Here is an 18,300-nt window from a genome sequence, read left to right on the forward strand (position 1 = left end):
GCGCAGCCCAGCGGACTCGTGCACATTCCTGAGCTCGGCTAACAGAGACCTCCTGCACTTGTCATTCACGTCAGGCTCAGTGGCGGTGATGCTGGTGGGTCGCTGCTGCCCGAGCCCCCTTCCAAAACACGTCCCTGTACCATCCAGGACAGAGGAGAGCAGCGCACAGGCTGATGGTCATCCTGCTGTCTGGAGAGGCTGGCTGCGCTCTGAGCATCCTCCCTCCCTCACACACACACACACACACACACACACACGTAAACACACACGCAAACACGCGCGCAAACACACACTCATAGACATGGAGTCATAGTCCTCAGCATGCGAAGTGTGTGTGTCTGTATGAGGCGCGATTAGTGCCACAAGGCTTGTGGGTGGAATCTGAGGAGGGTTACACCGGATTTTGGTGACAGGACGTGGTGAATGAAAGAGAAAAGCCAGTTGCAGACAGGAACTACTAAATATCGGTCCCCTACACAAGCGTGATTTAAAATTTACTGAGAAATTGAGGAATATTTTCCAAAAAAAATCCTTATACTTCAATGTTTAAAGTAGACACAAATTTGCTGGATCCATACCAACATTTTATAGGCACCTCTGTGACTCATACCACATCCTTACCCCAAGTTCTGCGTTATCTTGCGAACAAAGTTGTGCAGGCTCGAAGAAGTAGAAGGTTATGACCAATGGTTGACATTACCAAAGTTAAAGTTCAACAGCTGACCAATCAGAGGAGACTGGGCTTAAAGAGCCAGCAGCTAAAACAATTGATTCAGGCAAAGGCTGAAGTTTAAGAAAGTAAATCCTTTCAAGTAATAAATACAATTTCAATTATGCACCCTGAATATGAGTATAATATCTCTATAAAATGTTGGTGGTTTTGACTAGAAAACATACATTTTGCTCCATGATTCTGCTCCTCTGAAAAGAGAATCATGCAATAGAAAAAGCATCCTGAGAGCTAACTGTTCCGAGCAATCTCCACTGGCTAAACTGGCCTCAAATAAAGTCATATAGACTATGTTTTTGTCTGGAATAGTGGAAATGCATAAATGTGTGAAGACAGGCAAGTGCCCAGATAGACCCCTAGTGGTGCCAGTTTTTTCTTTATTCATCAATATTTAAGAATTGAAATTATTCTCTCTGTCATCAATTCCCCCAAATGTGTTATGATATCTGATGGGCATTTATTTGAGTTCTTGAGAGAATTTCGCCACGACATGCTCCACGGTGCTCACAAGCCCCCGCTGCGCCCCTCCCTCCTCATGCAGTGCTGAGCGCCAAACGGCTGCAGCCCCTCTTATCGGACCTGCAGCATCAGACAAACAGGTAATGAGCGTGTTTGTTCAATCCTCGGACGTTGTTTGTTGATAATTAACCACAACATTAGCGCCGCTGAAAACATTACGTCACAACTGGTCCGACGTTTCCTAAAAAATAAACAAACAAAAAACTCACGAAATCCATGATTTCAAAGCCTTGTCCAGCTGTTTACTGACGTTTGTCATGTTTAATGAAGAGAGAGAGGGAGAGAGATACAGGCGGGCAGACGGACAGACAGGCAGGCAGGCAGGCAGACAGACAGACAGGCAGGCAGGCAGACAGACAGGCAGGCAGGTAGGCAGAGAATTTAAAGGCAGTTTTACTGTTCTACAAATTACACAAGTTCACTAGTTTTGTTTAATTTAAAATCGTAATTATTTAAATGAAAGGTAGGTCTTAAGTTGAGCTACATGACAGTCTGGTGAGGTATATAGTGGTATATTATTAGTGTAATGCTGCTAATGCTTCAACTCTGTCAGTTGGCCTTGTTTTGTCTGTTTTTGCCTGTTATTCATTTAATTATTCAATTTGATCATTTGAGTTACTTTATTTTTTTTATATATGATTTATTTGTAGAAAGAAAATTACGAAAGCAAACAAAACACAACAACAACAACTGGCGAGTTAGTTTGTCAACAAAAATAAATATATAAGTTGAAAATATCCTACTGTGTTTTTAATTAATTAAGTAATTATTATTATTTTTAAGTTCATAAATAATTTTGGCGATGGGTGCCCTTTTTTGGGGGGTTTGAGCACCTGCCCCCCAAAATGTCTGTGCACGTGCCTTAGTGAACATCTCGAGGTACGATAGGCCCACAAGAAATCATGCAGATGCAGCCATCACTTCTAGCCTATATCTGGACAATTAGCTCCACTGCCCCCTCCACAAGGAGCCCCGAGCACCCAGAGGGATCCCCTGTGCCACAATGAAGACATGATCCATCACAAAATGTCCACCCTATGGATGCCATGGGTGAACCAAGATGGAAGCACTGGAGCCATGGAGAGGGCCCCAAGATCTATGCAGTTGCTGGTGGAATATTTTAAAGGCACAAACAGTTGCACAAGTTCAACTTTTCCAAATGCACAAGGCTTTTGTGCATTAATAATGAGCTAATGTAAACAACAGTTTTACTCCTGAAAACAGCATACACAATGAATAAATGCTTTCATCCCAATTCATCCCTTGTGCACTGCCTCCCCTTCCAATCCCACGGGCACTAATCACCCCTCATACCACCACTGTTTCCTGCTGCCGCCTTTGTCACTGCTCAGCCTCCATCACACAAAGCGCAGTGTGGTGGAAACTCGTTGGGGTCTCGGTCGCCAGAGAGACGAGGATTCTGCTGATTCTGTTACAGTTTCACGATGTAAACATCCGCTGCCTGATCAGTTATTATATACATGCCAGTAAACTGTATTGTCAAATCATATAGATCGATAGTTAAATGTTATATACTTCCAACAAATCATATATCCTTTCACTAGAATAACTTAACAATTATTCAACTAGACAAAAGCTGTGGTTTATTCAGCTCAAATCAAGTCAATAGGCTACGCTGAAATCATAATACCTCCAGAGTGACTAAAGAGCATGACAACCAGGATTTCACCGGTGAGAAGTGTTACCTATAAACAATGCAGCAGAAAGCTCAACAGTGTTAGTTCTGACATCAGTTTAATCAATAATCATGAATAAATACTGAGTCATACAATGTGAAGCTGGATAATATGCTCTCTCTTAGAAATGGAGTTGATACAATTATGATATACGAGCAAATGCACTGCTCTTATAGCAGCTGGTATGAATCATAGTTTGCAGTAGAAGGATATTGCAGTGCTGCTCTGGCCCTGCACACAAACACTAGTCGGAGTTACATTTGACATAAATCTCGTCTGACTGCAGCGCCACACTACATATGAAGGTGGATAGATTTCTCTTGCTAAGGGATGCAATAATTCATTTATTTTGTAAATATTAAGCAATGAACTGTTCTAATGCTAGTGAGTACTCCTTATTAATGGTAAAATTAGATTTATTAAGTGCCACAACCTCCAGCAAAATACACTTTTATGATGAAAATAATCATTAGCTACTGTGGTAATAGCATAATCAACTAAACACAATAATATTACATTATAAGAGGATATTTTCTGTGCAAGTACTTTTAATTTTTTGATAATGATTTAGATTTTTACAGCCTACGAAACTACTTGCCATAGAGCACAGCCTGCTGTGTGGTACTTAAAGTTTCATCTACGCAAAAGATACATATTCTCAAAATAATACAATAAAACTTTATTTTATATAAAATAGAGGGGGTCATTTTGAGGAGCTCTCATGTTTGAGTGCATGTTATTCATTTTCTGAACCACTAGGGGGCGTAACCTGTTTTACGTTTTACTACAAGAAGAAGCAGAAGAAGAAGTAGAGGAAGAAGAAGTAGAAGAAGAAGCAGAAGAAGAACAACAACCAGAAACATTAAATTTAAGGTCAGTCGGTTTCTACTCTATTTAATTACAAGTAATAATAACATGCTGATATGCGTCATTGACTTGTTTGGCAGATGACAGTTTTCGGTCTCAGACGTCGAGGCGGAAGTTTAAAGTTCAAATAATGAAAATGTCAAAAGTCAGATAAGATCGTGTCCGTCAGTTACAGACCTTCAGTCTGTGACATGTATATTATTACATGAGATAATGGTGGGCAGGCCGCACACGTCTCCTTGCATCGGGTGAATACACCTGCAGGTTCACTGTGTGATCTGGGAGGAATATTACCTGTTTATATGAGGCCTATGACTAAGGTTATTACACTGGTTTCAAAAGGGAGTCACATTTAATACAAGGGGTCAAAGGTTGACTGTTGTAACAAGAGAGGGCAAAAATTACGATATTAGGTTTACTGTCTCTCTTACTAAACATGTGAAGAACATGTTTAACATATGTAAAACTTTACAGTAACTCTGTAAAACGCAAAAAGTTAGAGCATTTGTTCATCTTTCTGTTATTTATCAAGTGTGAGACACTAAACTCTTGTTGTTCCACTCAGTTGGAAGTTCAGAATCCGAGTGGTGATCAGAAGCCGAATACAATGAACTACTCCAGTCACCTACAGAAACTGAAACAACTATCATTTAGGGAATTGTTGTAATGTTTAATGTTCAGCTGATTAAATAATCCTTATAGCTCCTAACAAGGATATGATCGCACTTTCTTTGTAGTCGAAGGATTGTGTGTCTAAGGTTTGTTTTTTTTGGTTTGAATTTAGTGTTTTTGTACATTCAAACTGAGCAATCATAGCTCACATACAGAATGTTAGCCATTTCCATGTTTAAAGTAAATGGACATGAACTTTTAGACTAGGTATTGCATTAACCCACTCAATACACAGAATCCTGAATGTGTCCTGATATCGATTTTGAGGACTGATATACTGATGTTTCCTCCATGTTTGCTTTTCTACACGTACAGACAGGTTACAGTCCAGAGACTGTCCCTGGAAAACCAAAAGGGATCACTGCTCACATGCTCGTCATGTTAGCCTTTGGCTGACCTCCTCAGTGACACAATGGAGGACGCTGAACCGGTTGCGATGGCCTTGGGGTCGGATAGCTCTTCAGTCGGAGAAGCTGTGTCTGGTAGAGGACAACAGATTGTGTCAAATGAAGACGACGATCTCTACTACATCCCTGAGAGAAGACCGTCTCTGGATCTGGGACAATGGACAACAAGTCCAATGGATACCAGCCACAGGTAATGAAGTAGAAATAGGAAAATAACAACTTGTCTCTAGTCTTATGTGTGTCCTGCACACTTTTTGTTATTAGGCCAACAAGCGATTAAACATTTGCAATCCTTCTGTTTTTAAAGGCATCATGTGGCCCGGGCCCAATCTCCAGTTCTGAGCTACACATCACTGGCATCTGAGGAGAGCTCAATAGAAATGGGTGATGGAGATGAATCTTCCACAAGGTACAAACAGGACAAAGTATTCAGTCCATACATTCATCACATTACGCAGCTGTGCCTAACAATATACTGTAGTTTACATTGTATCCATTAAAGATCTAATGACATCTTTTAATTCTAACACAAGCCCTGTTGTCTGTGTTATTTTAGGATCCAGCTGGAAAGATCAGATTCGTTCTCCAGCTCCTACTCCTTCGACAGTGACAATTGTGAAAAGATAAACCTCAAGTAAGAAATACACCCATGGCAAGGCACAACAACGTTTGTGCATGTGTTTGATTACACTACATTTGTTGGCTGACGCTAAAAACATGTTTAAATCTCTCCACTGTGCCCACTCCAGATCCAAAAGCAATGATGATATGGTCTCGGGACCTTTTGTCACACCTGAGTTTATCCAATCCCAGAGTGAGAGCAGCCACCCTTCTCTGACGGTGGCATTCACCTTTAAGGTCAGTCTGTCTTCCCCTATTGTTTGTAATCGATTGCATACAAAACACCCTTCAATTTACAACAACAATGCTGAATTTCTTCTTTCTTTTGGAATCAGGCAATCTTTGATACCCTAGGGAAGTTGTCAGCGGGAGCTTTCAAGACTTTCAAGATGATGCTGTGGAAGCATTACCCGCAGACGTTCAACACTCCTCCCCAGGACATGGACATACTGAACCTTGTGGACCGGCTGGTCGAGTGTTACAGCCTGGATGCGTCTTTGCAGATCACCAAAATCGTTCTCGGGGAGATGGGGGAAAAAAAGATGGTTGATTGTCTCCAGACTTTGTGTCTAAGACGTAAGTTCACTCCTCTAATGTCTTCATGGCTAAATACTGTGAATTAAATCTTAATATAACACACATTCACCTTTTTTCAGATGAAGTACGTCACGACTTATGTGAGACTCTGAAGAGGATGTATGGTGAAGTATGTGAGGATATGGCCGTGCAGGAAGAGAAGAGGCCATTTTACGACATCTTCACTGACCTGTACATAACCTCAACATGCGATAACGGCCCAAATATTGAACATGAGGTTATGACCATAGAAAAACTGGACAGCAACCGGAATGAAAAGCAGCGTCTTTCCACAGAGGATATTTTTAACTCTGAAAGCCCGGAGTACTCCAACACAAAGTTACTGTTGATGACTGGAGTGGCAGGGTCGGGAAAGTCAATGGCGGTCAAAAGGTTAGTCCTGGATTGGATTGGAGGGCGCTCCCACCAACACGTGTCTTTTTTGTTTCCTGTGCCGTTCAGGGAACTCAAACAGTTTGAGGATTCCACAGCCTCCTTTTTGGAAATAATACAAAAACTCTACCCTGAATCTAAAAAACTGAGAGATGAGGACTACAGATGCGAGGACTGCAAAATAATGTTTGTCTTTGACGGACTTGACGAGTACAATGGGAAGCTTGACTTTGAAAACACTATGCTTCTCAGCGACCACACAGAGCCCACCACCCTGAACGTCATCGTGGTCAACCTCCTCAGAGGGAGGCTGCTCTACCGCGGCCTCTTCCTGGTCACTTCTCGGCCGCAGGTAAAGCCCTGCATCCCCTGGGACACGCACTATGATGAGATCGAAGTGCGTGGATTCTGTGACCCGGAAAGGGAGGATTACTTTAGGAGGAGATTTAAAGACCCAGATCAAGCAGCCAGAGTTATTGCATATATCAAGTCTCTCAGAACCCTGCGCATCATGTGCCACCTGCCCTTGTTCTGCTCACTGGTTGCTGATGAGGGCTATCGCATTTTTAGAGAACAGGGGCCAGGGGCAGAGCTGCCCAGGAGCATCACGTACCTGTACACAAAGCTAGTGCTAGTGCTCACACGCCAGCATCGCATATTGAGAGCTCCAGATTTGAGCCTGGAGGAAGAGAGAGACTTCCTTATGAAACTTGGAGAGTTGGCCTTCAACATGTTAGAAGGAGGCCAGTTCAAAATCACCAGGCCCAACTGGAAACACACTGGAATCAACGACAAGGAGGCGGTGATTAACAGTGGCCTGTGCACACAATATATCACAAAGCCACATGTCTTGTTTCAGGAGAATGTCCTGAGCTTTATCCACCCCACCGTGCAGGAGTACCTGGCCGCCCTGTATGTGTTTCTCTCCTTTAGAAACCAGGGGAAGAACGTTTTGGAGCAGCAACCTAGAGTCAAGCTCAAGATGTTCAAGGGACATAAAGTCATGGAGCTGTACAAGAGCGCTGTGGACAGAAGCATGCTCAGTGAGGACGGCAAACTGGACATTTTCCTACGTTTCCTGTTAGGGATGGAGCGCAAGCCCAACCTGGAGCTCCTCCAGCCACTCTGCACATCCCCTGTAAAGTGGCCAACAGTGATTGAAGAGGCTGCCATCCTCATCAGGAAGAGGATCAGAGAAAATAAGTATCCTGGCAGAAATGACAATTTGCAGCACTGCTTGGAGGAGCTGGGTGTATGTTAGCATCAGAGGAACTATCAAAATACTAACTGCACCAAATCGTCACAGGAGAAAATATTTCCCACCTTGCTCACCCTCCTGATAAAGAAAAATGTTTCTCTTCAACCAACATTTGCACTAAGTTAGTTTGGAAACATTAAAGAGTCTAAAAGCAACCACATTGTTATAATCAGGTTGACACAGGACGGAGGCGTAATTCACGTTTTTATCAGTGTCGTATATACAAGTAGTCGTTCGAGCCTTTGCATGGACACATGCATTTGTTTACAAGCTGATGGAAAAGGAACCAGCAACTTTTGAACCATGTTCACTGACAGAGTAGAGTAATGTTACAGGATTGAAAACAAGTGCATAGTTTTATTTGTTGGGACATCTCAGATGACTCTTAACAAAAAGAATGGAGAGCATATGAGCAGAGAAGCATACCCTACATGAATGTTGTGTAAAGGCTAATGTATATACACACCGTATTTATCATAATACATTTTGACATTTAAACAACATAAAGGTCTTGAACTTTGTGTTTTTCTTTGTTGTTTCATTGTAGAGCTGTTTGCAGCATCACTTACTCTGCAACAAATCAAACCAGAGTAACACTGTGTTGTTGCGGGCGTTGCAGGAGCACTGTGGCGATCACAGAGATGCAATTCTTCATGTTATACGTTTGTGTGCCATCAAAATGAAATTAAAAAGTTTTTGGAGAGTAAAAAAAACAACTACTTTGTGCTGCTTTAAGTTCCACAGTCACATTACAATCTTTTAAGGGAATGGGGATGTTATTTAATGTGTGACAATATAGAATAAATTCACAGGTGTGATTTATGAAGGAGCTTCACTTTTGTTAAGTTTTTAATATATATCATTAATTACTAACAGACTGTTTTACTATATATCACTTTGCATCAAACCTGGGAAAAGGACAGATTTTAAGGGGACAAATTGCTTTTTAATTCCTACACTATTAAGGTCATATAAAGTATCATGAAGATTATAACTATTAGCTGTGTGGTGAAAGTGTGAAAACTGAATCTGCTGATCAGTTACTGCAGTCGACACATTAAAGAGCTGCAGTTCTGTCATTGCGTACATTACACAACTAAAACACCCTTCACTCTAAACCCTGTAGCTCACATCACTACCACAGTGTTCAGTCTACTTTCACATGAGACTAACAGTGGGGTAGAGACAGTGACACAACCGTTCAGACAGACGCAAGTTGTCTGTTTGAAATAAATGGTATAAATATATAGGAAAACAACCTCAGGGTTCAATCAGCACTAAACACTTTAGTTTGCGAGTGAAATGACAGCAAATGCTTCAATGGTTTACACATAAAAAAAAAATCTTTATGCCAGCAGACACAGGAATGATACAGAACCACAGCAAATCAAAGTGTAACAATATTCTCTCTATATTCTGCAGATAAATGACAAACCTGCTTTCCTTCAACTGTATCAAAGGTACATTCAGTTCCACGTTAAAATGCTCTGTGTAAAATAGAAAGGGTGCTAATATACTTCACTTGCTGTTTGGTCTGTATTGGCTCTCACCAAACAGTGTAACATCTAATATAAAATTCACAGATTTAATTTGATTCGCCGTTATAAAAAAATTAAGAGAATCCCATTGGTGTCACTAACATTCAGTGTTTTCCGTTCTTTCTTATTCTTCTTATCTTTATTTGCTTCTGGGCCATTCCAACAGCGCTCGTCACCACACAGGTGAAGCTGGATTTGAAGTCCTCTAGTGTGACGTTCTTCAACAGCAATCTCCTCTGGAGGATTGTACCGTTCTCCAACGGTAATCTAAAAACACACAAAGAGTCACGACAGCTCTATCTTCAGAATTCTTGTACTCCAATCACTGTTTACACTGCTTCTGTTGAAAGCAAGGATCCACTGCAGCTTGATATTCAACATGTGTGTGGATTATCCTCCTTAAATGGACACAATGCTGCTGTGATATGCTAATTTTCATTTAAGTGTTGATATAAAAGTCATAATACTCACTGGTCTGATTCTATTATTCTGTCCCTGCTGGGTATATCCTCAGGAAAAGAGCCATTGACGAGCCAGTAGATCAGCGTCACTCCATCTTTACTATTTGTAACTGCATCACAGTCAAGAATCAGTGGCTCACCTGTGAGCAGAACACACCCAAACAGTCTCAGTACATATATGTGTAAAAGCCAAAAAAACGCATGGCCTACGCCCAGATTACATCAAAATTTGGCAACAAATAAAAAATGCTGGAATAATTTACAGAACGATCTGAAATTGTCAGAGCTGGTTACTATGGGGGAATTTATGTCCATTTATAATTGAGAAAAATAGCTCTTATTGCCACTGTGGAAAAAATGCTTTACAGTTTTTAAAAAATTCTGAAATTCTATTTGATAGATTATGTATTTAGTAAACGATACAACAAACTGATATATGATGGCTGGATCTTTGTATTGTTTTTATTGTAACCATGTTTTCCATTTGGACAGGTCTCTCTTCAAATAGAGATTTGAACCTCAATGACACTTTATCCTTGTTAAATTAAGAATATTATATAAATATATGTACAGAAACCCTGATATTAAACTAATCCTTAACTGCGTAGCATGACAATTTAAAATATAATCAACACTTGATAGCAGTTGGTAATTTACATGGGTACTACCTGGATGAGCTTTGATATGGACTCGATCTGCCCCAATGATGCGTGGAGATCCATCCGCAGACACTGAAGAACAAATTCATGTTAGCAAAAAACTGAAATATAAAATATACATCTATTTCACCCATAAAACTAACTGTACCTGGGAATCCATCTGCAAGCAGCATACACAGAGATGTCAAGACTGCAGCAGGGAGACAACACATTAACAGTCTGTCGCCAGAACGATAGAAAACGAAAGGGTTGGTGTAATTAAATAATACCTTTTACAACAGAGGGCAGCTTCATGGTGATGACTCCAGTGAGAGGTGTTCGCTGTGCACTGCCGTTAAGAGTTACTCTATATATACACACGCCGATATAATTAACTTCCTCTCCGCCCACTCAAAAAAAATTACATAATTTCATTGTGGGGTTTTCCTCAGGGTGACCCAGTCTGGTTCTGACTGTTTCCATCAGCAGTCACTGAGTTAAAGGATCATTCCAGGACCTTTTCTCTCCTCATCCTCGACATACGTTATTTGAACAATTAATGGTTTCATTTCAGTTACTAGCTGATACGTAGCTTTGGTTTGTGCTAATTTTAGAAATGCCTTAATTTACCCAAATTACAGAAAGATAGCTTCTAAAGTCTCATAGTAGCTACCCATTCAGATAGATTTAGGTTTATAGCCAGCTGGACTTTCTGCTGCAAAACTCAAAATAGTGGAGGTAGATTAAGTGTACTTATTAATACCAACATAACAAATAAGACATTTAAGTAATTGTAAAGAAATACGTCTTACCTGAAACTTAACTTAATCCACAGAACACAGCTGATAGCTACATGAATTAGAACTAACAGCAGGAATAGATAAACAGAGAGCGAAGTAAGGAAACATTTTTTGTACATTTCTAAGTGAACCGATGCTTAAATTGAATTAAATGTGTACTTAAACATTAATGAAACAAAGAGTGAAATCAAAGACAGTTGTGTCATTAATGAGTGTCCGTGAAGACAATCACGACATTTTGAAATCCTGTCATTAAAAGATCTGTCCGAGAAATCTTCTGGTCATTTATGATTCACACTTTATACCCATGACAAGACTTTCGGTCACAAGGTCTTTTACTGTAAATGCTTAGGAAACTATCCACCGTTGCACTTCAGGTCAAAGAATGGAATCAGTCAGGGTCAAACAGGTTCATATCAGCGATTATCTTTAACCACAAGTGACGCAGCTGAAGAGGAAGTCTGTGTGTGCTGAAGAGGCAAAGGGGGCAATGACTTAAACTATTTCCATACAGTATTTATTTGTCATGTCATCAACATGAGGAAGAAAAAAACCAGCATGATCCTTCCACTATCAACACGCACACTTAAGACATAGATTATTAAAATGAGAACCTCTCTAATGATTTCCAAAAAAACGTTTTACTAGACTGTAAGATGCACGAACCTATTAAAGTGTAACGCTGGTGTAAAGCAAATCTTGGGAAACTGACATCAAATTTCAAATTGCTAATAAAATTCAAATAATCTGTAAAATGCAGACAATGTGCCTATAAATACATACAAAAAAAAGGTATAGACACTTTTTATTGGTATTTTTAGTTCAATGTTAGGCCCACAGTCTTTTGGAGCCACTGCACATCTTCTATGTGTAGCGTGTATGTCCTTTACTGCCAGTCTCAGGTCACTCCAGACCCAGGATGTAGTTGATACCTTGCACAAATCCAATAATAACAGGCTGCCAGGCAACCAGATACCGAAGCCAGTCCAAAAGTTGTCCATACATGACGTGTGGCCTCTCCCACCTGAAACATGGGTTAAGGAAAAACTAGGCTTTCAACAGCAAGAGGTCATTGTTCATGGTTAGTTTACATGAAAGCATTATTTAGTGTATGGAGTCACAGTTGTCAGAGCTGCCTGAAGGGTGAACTCTGAACCACAAAAAGGAACAGGAACTTTGTAGGCAACCTTTAAATGTCTCATCTCTAGTTCCTAACAGTCTGCAATTAAGCTGTCGGAACAACAAAAAAATCTCATGAATGTTTATGTCTAAACTTCTGTTACAAGAAAAACTTCCTCTTACCAGGCATAACTGTTTCCTGGATATTGATTGGGTATCTGTGGCTGGAAATTACCTATCAACTCTTATAATTCCGAAAATACTTCCTGCATGTTTGTCCTCAACTGGGATTTCCTACACTGCAGGAACAGTCTGTATATTTATAGATATGATCTCTGACACTGCATAAAGAGATTATTGAGTCCAGTGAAAAGGGTAAATCTATCATGTGAGAATCCAACAATAAAAAGGATACGGGTTACTGAACATCCTCTGCAGATCCACCTTCTCCTTGCAGTAAGGGCACATCTGCTTCTTTCCGACGATACACCATCCTCTTATGCAGAACTCATGGAACCTGGATGTGGAGTTAAGGCTTGGTAAAGAAGTATCAGTAGTCACAGTTCCAACCAATACACCGGCCCAGAATTATGAAATTAAACTAAATAATGCAACAACTTGTTGAATCAATAATGGATTGAAAGATCAATAGATTTTCTGATTCCATTTCCATCAACTACACCGATTGTCCCTTGATGGCACTTTACGGATTCCAAATCACTAAATAAATGTGTTATTAGAATAGAATAACACAACAAATTACAGATTAAACAAAAACTAGAATAAAAAAAGATCATTACACATAATGATTAAGAAAAATTAAGATTAGAAATTTCTCAACATAATGTGCAAGGTTGTGCAAACGGACTTCCAACATCCTGTCAAATCCATCTCGCAAGGAACTTAGACTATTTGAGAACAAAGGGAGACCCTCCCCACTATCACTAAAACACCCACACTGTGTCATTTGATAAGGTTGCATGCTATTTACAGTTTGTGAGCAGCAATAGAAAAATAGTGGGGGAAGTAATGTAAGTTCAGATGCCCAGTCGTAGCATCAACATCCTGGAACAAAGGTCAAGTTAACTGTCAGTTCCCCTTTACTGCTGTACTGATAATTCCATTAATATACCTCCTATAGAAATCAAATTCTCCATATTGTGCCCCAACTTTTTCTACAATTAATGCAAGTAGATACACATAATAAAGCAGTAATAGTATGAGAATATGTCAATAACTGGTAGGCAGGATACACATGGTTGCAGGACAATCTGTACGTGTTCTCAATAATCCCTTCCTCACTGACGTCTACGAGGATGGGCTGACCGCACACGGCACAGATATTGTCAGCGAGGTGTTTGGTTGGCATGCCGGATGCGCTGTAATACTTAAGAAGAAAAGAAAAGAGGGAATGAGACACCAGTGAGTATGATATTTTAACAACAGGGCACAAAAACATGCAGCGTCTTCAATCTGCCCACTTACCCCAACGGTTGAGGCCATGAAGTCTGCACACATTTCCGCAAAGTCCCTCCCCAGGACGCCATAGTACAGACCGTAGAATAGTAAAGAAACACCAAAGTCCATGGCATCCTCTGGCTTTATCCTGGAGAGAGAAAGCATGGTGTGTTAATAATGGCTCCGACTGATCCTCCTGCATCAGGGTTCAATGTCAACATCTGTTTATGTCATTATGTTTTATATTTGGTGTGTAGACCATGTTAAAATAAGAGTCAGAAACATATCAAAAGCTAAAAATCAACTAATCCAAAAAATAACAAAGATAGCCCTCTTTCTCAGAGTATCCTAGTCAAGTGAGCTGTACAAGAATATGCTTTTCTATTTATATTGTTTGAAACTAGTCAGAAAAACAGATGTAGCTACAGACACAGCTGCCATCAAAGGACGACTACATCTCAATCGTCAACAAAAGTTTATCATAAATAAAAAACTGACCTCGTCCTTAAGACTTGACCAGTATAAAAATACTGGAATATATGGACTAAATACTCCATGGGATGTATCTCACTCTATGTTTAACTGAACAACTTGAACTGTACTGTTGTGTTGTGTTGTCCCGAGCAAACCCTGTTCCCCTTTTAGTCTTTTGTCTATTTTCTATTTGATTGTTCTGAAATAAAAAGAACGACTTGACTTATGATAATGCCGTCCATCACATTTCCTAAGCTCCAGGTAACATCTTCAAACACTTGTCATTAGAAACAAACACAAGAGACAGTTGTCATTTCCTTGTCTAAATAGAAGTTGTTGTCATAACTATTTAGGTATGCATACATTGAGAATGATAATATCCGAAAGCAACACAGTACTACTTAAAACTTATGAAATTATGTTGACTGTGCGAGTCATGTGACCAGAGTTAACGTCTAAATACACAAACCTGGGGTCATGAAACAGGCACAACAAGAATGTTGTTTGTTGTCTATTTCAGATAAAGTCTGTGAAATTCTGTAATCCTGTTAGGTGAAGGATTTTGTAAAGAAGTTTATTGTTGGGTGTTAAGGAACATAAAAGGAAAAAGGGGCGAGCAAGACGCCTCTCAGTTGGATATTCAGATAAATGATGAATGTTGTGAGAGTCTGATATTGAAATCGAAAATAAGTTTGAAGTTTGGAAAGATGGCTACTCTTCCAAAGAGCAGCCTAGATTTTATTTAAAGAGTTTTAAGAGGTAATGTCCCCTCATTTGAACAACTATGTAGTTGTATTATAGGAAAGGACAGAAAAGGTTAAAACGTTCATTCATCAGCAAAGACATGCTGTGGACCTGACAATACGTACCTGAATATTAGGTTGATACCAAAAAGTGTAAACATGATGACACTGTAACCAACTATTCCTGTAGCATAGCTGACTTTGTAGAGGAGGAGGAACCACTTATACACCAACCTACAGGAGGCAGAAAAGGACATTTGTCATATCATGCCATAAAAGGTTATCAGCAGTTCAATGCCTTTTCATAAATGGAAAGGCTCATCTCTTAGATATAGTTGTACCTCGGTGTGGTGCAGGCCAATGGCTTGCGGGTGGCACGGAAGGAGATGTAGGCTGTGACGACAGAGAAGATAAACCACGTGGTCAGGAACCTCCACCAGTGGAGTTTGGTAGTAAAGTAGAGAGGAACTACCCACATCTGGAACAGAGTCACTAGCTACAAGACAGCAGAGCGTACAGATTAGAACGTGTGTGTACATCAGAGATAGAGGCGATTGCATTATGACACATCTTTTCAACGTCAAGACAGACACTACTGACAGCAATTCATATATGGAGAGAATGGAGCAAGGGTGAAAATACAATATTTGTCTTTAACTGAGAAAATATGTAAAGATAGAGTCGTGAATCATGCATCTAAGAGCCAATGCAGGTGTTTGAGAGACAACGCTTTCAGTGCAGGTACTTCTATCCCTTCCTTGATCGTAAACAAACACAACCCACTGACACCTAATCTGTGTCTGTAGCCAAAACAGAAAAATGTCTTTCAAGTATGTGTCTTCACACTCGGGCATTTCCAGACTTTGCAATCACAACTTCAAACATATTTATTGTGTGACTTTTGTTTCTTACATTGTATGACTTTGTATGTCTCTGTTTCCACTGCACAAGGACTAACTGGGCGACGACCAGGGTGACGATGAGGATGAGCACCATCTCTGCGTGCATGGCCTCATGGCCTTTGTGTTTGGCGTGCATTCTTGCATGCTCCACCCTGTGGAAGAAGAAAAAGAGGAAGAACGTGCTTAACGTTGCCAAGTGCCAAACCATTTGATGATTCAAAACATTGCAGGACAGGCGTGTCTGAAAAACTGCAGTAGACTTCTTATACACTGGTGACTCCCGATGGTAATGAATGAGAACTGTTTGAAAAAGTGTCATGTAGGTGATGAGCAGTTGCTCTGGGCAGAGCTTTGTAACTGTAGCCTACTTTCTAAAACCTTGTGGTTAAGTAATGTGTCAGTACAAAAAAACCTCTTTCAAGCCAATCCAAAAACCTTCAATTGGAATGTAAAGTTACTTTACCAAAACCTAGTTTAGAAAGTGATTAAAAAATATATTTAGCATGAAAAACAAGAGAATGTTACTAAATTAAATCCATTAAATGTGTAATAGAGACACTTACCTCCACTTTTCTTCTGGTGAGAGCTTGGACACGTCAATCTAAAGACAGAAAGGGACAAAATAATGACTTTTATCTTTAAAACTACTGTAATTTGCCCTAGCAGAGTACATTGTATGAATCTATTTTGATCAAAGACAAACTAGTTGAACTTCTAAGCAAGATTCCTTGATGACTTGCAGTAAGGAAAGAGTTGCACTGGGAGACAACAAGACGGTCACAGTTGATTGAGGCTGCTGAGCATTACCTCTCACACAGTTGGCTTCAAACACCCAAAACTTACATTGCATACCAATTAAACGGCAGCTGAAGTACAATCTGCCTCAGACCATTTAGGTTTAGTTGTGCCGGAAATGGAAATGTTTGTGGGTTCGATACCATGTTTTGGGGTTGTTGCTAATATCACACTTCCTGATGTACACACTGGCAAATACTTTAGTTTCATTTAGGCCCCATAAAAAACATTTAAAAAAAGCGTATGTCAAATGTGTGAATAACAAAGTCTCGCCAAACTTGAATCAGTCTCAGTCCTCAGATCAGAACATTTTAAGAGTTTACATCATGTGACAGGAGAGAAACAGGTTATCAGAGCGCACAAGGTCCAACAGAGATCGTCACTGGACCAAACACAAGGATCCCATGTGCATTTCAATTAGGTCACTGTGATGACAGCCATCTACAGTATATGTACTGACTACACTTCATATGTATGAGCTAACAGGATCCTTAATGACCAGTAACTCTATTCAATAAGGAAACGTGTTGATTCGGCCATGTATCTCACTACCCTTTGCACTGTGACTGGCACATTGAGCACTCTGGTTATTATGTTTCAACCCCAGTATTTGATTTTCATCTTTTATGCATTATTTCCTTCTTGTGTTGATAGGGCAGGTGCAATATTCAACTCACTTTTATTCTGCATTATTATTCTGATTCTTACACGATATATCTGTGTGTAGGGTTTTTTATTGTCCGTTAAACAATGTACATTACTGCCGTACAGTTCTCTCAAGAAAGATTTTTCCATGGGGACAATAAAGAATATTTGATTTGATTGATCACTAGTTTTTCTTGTACTTTATGAACACCTGCTCTAACATCACTTCAACATTTATATGTTAGTTTGACCTCAAGCTTGAAATCCTACAGGAAGTGGTTAGGGTACCTCCCCTGGCTTGACACTTGCAAACCATTAAGCCCATTGCAGAGAAGCCCATAGATGACCTTTGACCCGATGGGCCACATCATCATTATTCAAAGGGACATTTAAGAACATGGCCGTGACAACGGGGTTTAAGTTGACTAAACAAAGGATAATTTTATCATTAAAGTTCCAATGTTTGCTCCTTGAACCAGGGTAACAACATGACTGTAAGGTTAGCCAGTTAGCTAGTTTGGCGATGCTAAATGACATCTCCCTGCTGCTTTAGCAAGCACGGCTCTTTTTGCTGAGCCAAACCCACCCAGTAATGTTCAGTGCACCGTGTGGTTACCGGTGAACCATGCCCCTGCTTGGTGACAGATGGCTGTGCACCGGAGGCTAGCTGCTGACGCTATGCTAAACCTATGTGTAGCAGCTAGCACGAGAGTTCCGTGTTTGCGGCTAGCAGCAACATCGTGAACCCAACCCCGGCGTGTTTTATCCGCCGTCACACGTCGGTGTTTCCCGTCCGTCTCTCACCTGGTGCGGTTCATCGTGGTGCCCCAGTCCGTGGTCGTGCTCCACACCATCAACCTCCACCTCAAACACCCCAGCCATCGTCGGAGTGCTGCTTCACCCTTCTGGGGCCATTAGCGTTAGCATGAAACCGGTCCTGTTTGGCGTGCTTCCCTCCCCTTTCAAAATAAAGTTCGGGGTTAATGT

General features: G+C 40.4%; 3 protein-coding genes across 3 annotated transcripts; 1 reads left to right on the forward strand and 2 right to left on the reverse strand.

The window, feature by feature from the left end:
• Nucleotides 1-3,715: 3,715 nt before the first annotated feature.
• nlrc3l1 (NLR family, CARD domain containing 3-like 1) lies at nucleotides 3,716-8,453 on the forward strand. The gene is made up of 7 exons (XM_053440952.1): nucleotides 3,716-3,819; nucleotides 4,801-5,082; nucleotides 5,200-5,301; nucleotides 5,449-5,526; nucleotides 5,642-5,750; nucleotides 5,849-6,089; nucleotides 6,170-8,453. Exons 2-7 carry the CDS (start codon nucleotides 4,898-4,900, stop codon nucleotides 7,741-7,743), a joined length of 2,289 nt encoding a protein of 762 aa, XP_053296927.1. The 5' UTR covers nucleotides 3,716-3,819; nucleotides 4,801-4,897; the 3' UTR covers nucleotides 7,744-8,453.
• Nucleotides 8,078-10,761, reverse strand: LOC128456678 (interleukin-1 receptor accessory protein). Its single transcript, XM_053440954.1, has 5 exons — nucleotides 10,668-10,761; nucleotides 10,547-10,588; nucleotides 10,408-10,470; nucleotides 9,750-9,879; nucleotides 8,078-9,545 (listed from the first exon to the last, which is right to left on the reverse strand). Exons 1-5 carry the CDS (start codon nucleotides 10,690-10,692, stop codon nucleotides 9,383-9,385), a joined length of 423 nt encoding a protein of 140 aa, XP_053296929.1. The 5' UTR covers nucleotides 10,693-10,761; the 3' UTR covers nucleotides 8,078-9,382.
• Nucleotides 10,762-11,672: 911 nt separating this feature from the next.
• rnf121 (ring finger protein 121) lies at nucleotides 11,673-18,272 on the reverse strand. The gene is made up of 9 exons (XM_053440953.1): nucleotides 18,118-18,272; nucleotides 16,437-16,474; nucleotides 15,884-16,025; nucleotides 15,313-15,467; nucleotides 15,098-15,205; nucleotides 13,782-13,902; nucleotides 13,550-13,683; nucleotides 12,712-12,813; nucleotides 11,673-12,201 (listed from the first exon to the last, which is right to left on the reverse strand). The coding sequence occupies exons 1-9, from the start codon at nucleotides 18,193-18,195 to the stop codon at nucleotides 12,081-12,083; spliced, it is 999 nt and encodes a 332-aa protein (XP_053296928.1). The 5' UTR covers nucleotides 18,196-18,272; the 3' UTR covers nucleotides 11,673-12,080.
• Nucleotides 18,273-18,300: the final 28 nt, after the last annotated feature.

Source organism: Pleuronectes platessa, chromosome 15 (genome assembly GCF_947347685.1).
Source record: "Pleuronectes platessa chromosome 15, fPlePla1.1, whole genome shotgun sequence".
NCBI lineage: Eukaryota > Metazoa > Chordata > Actinopteri > Pleuronectiformes > Pleuronectidae > Pleuronectes > Pleuronectes platessa.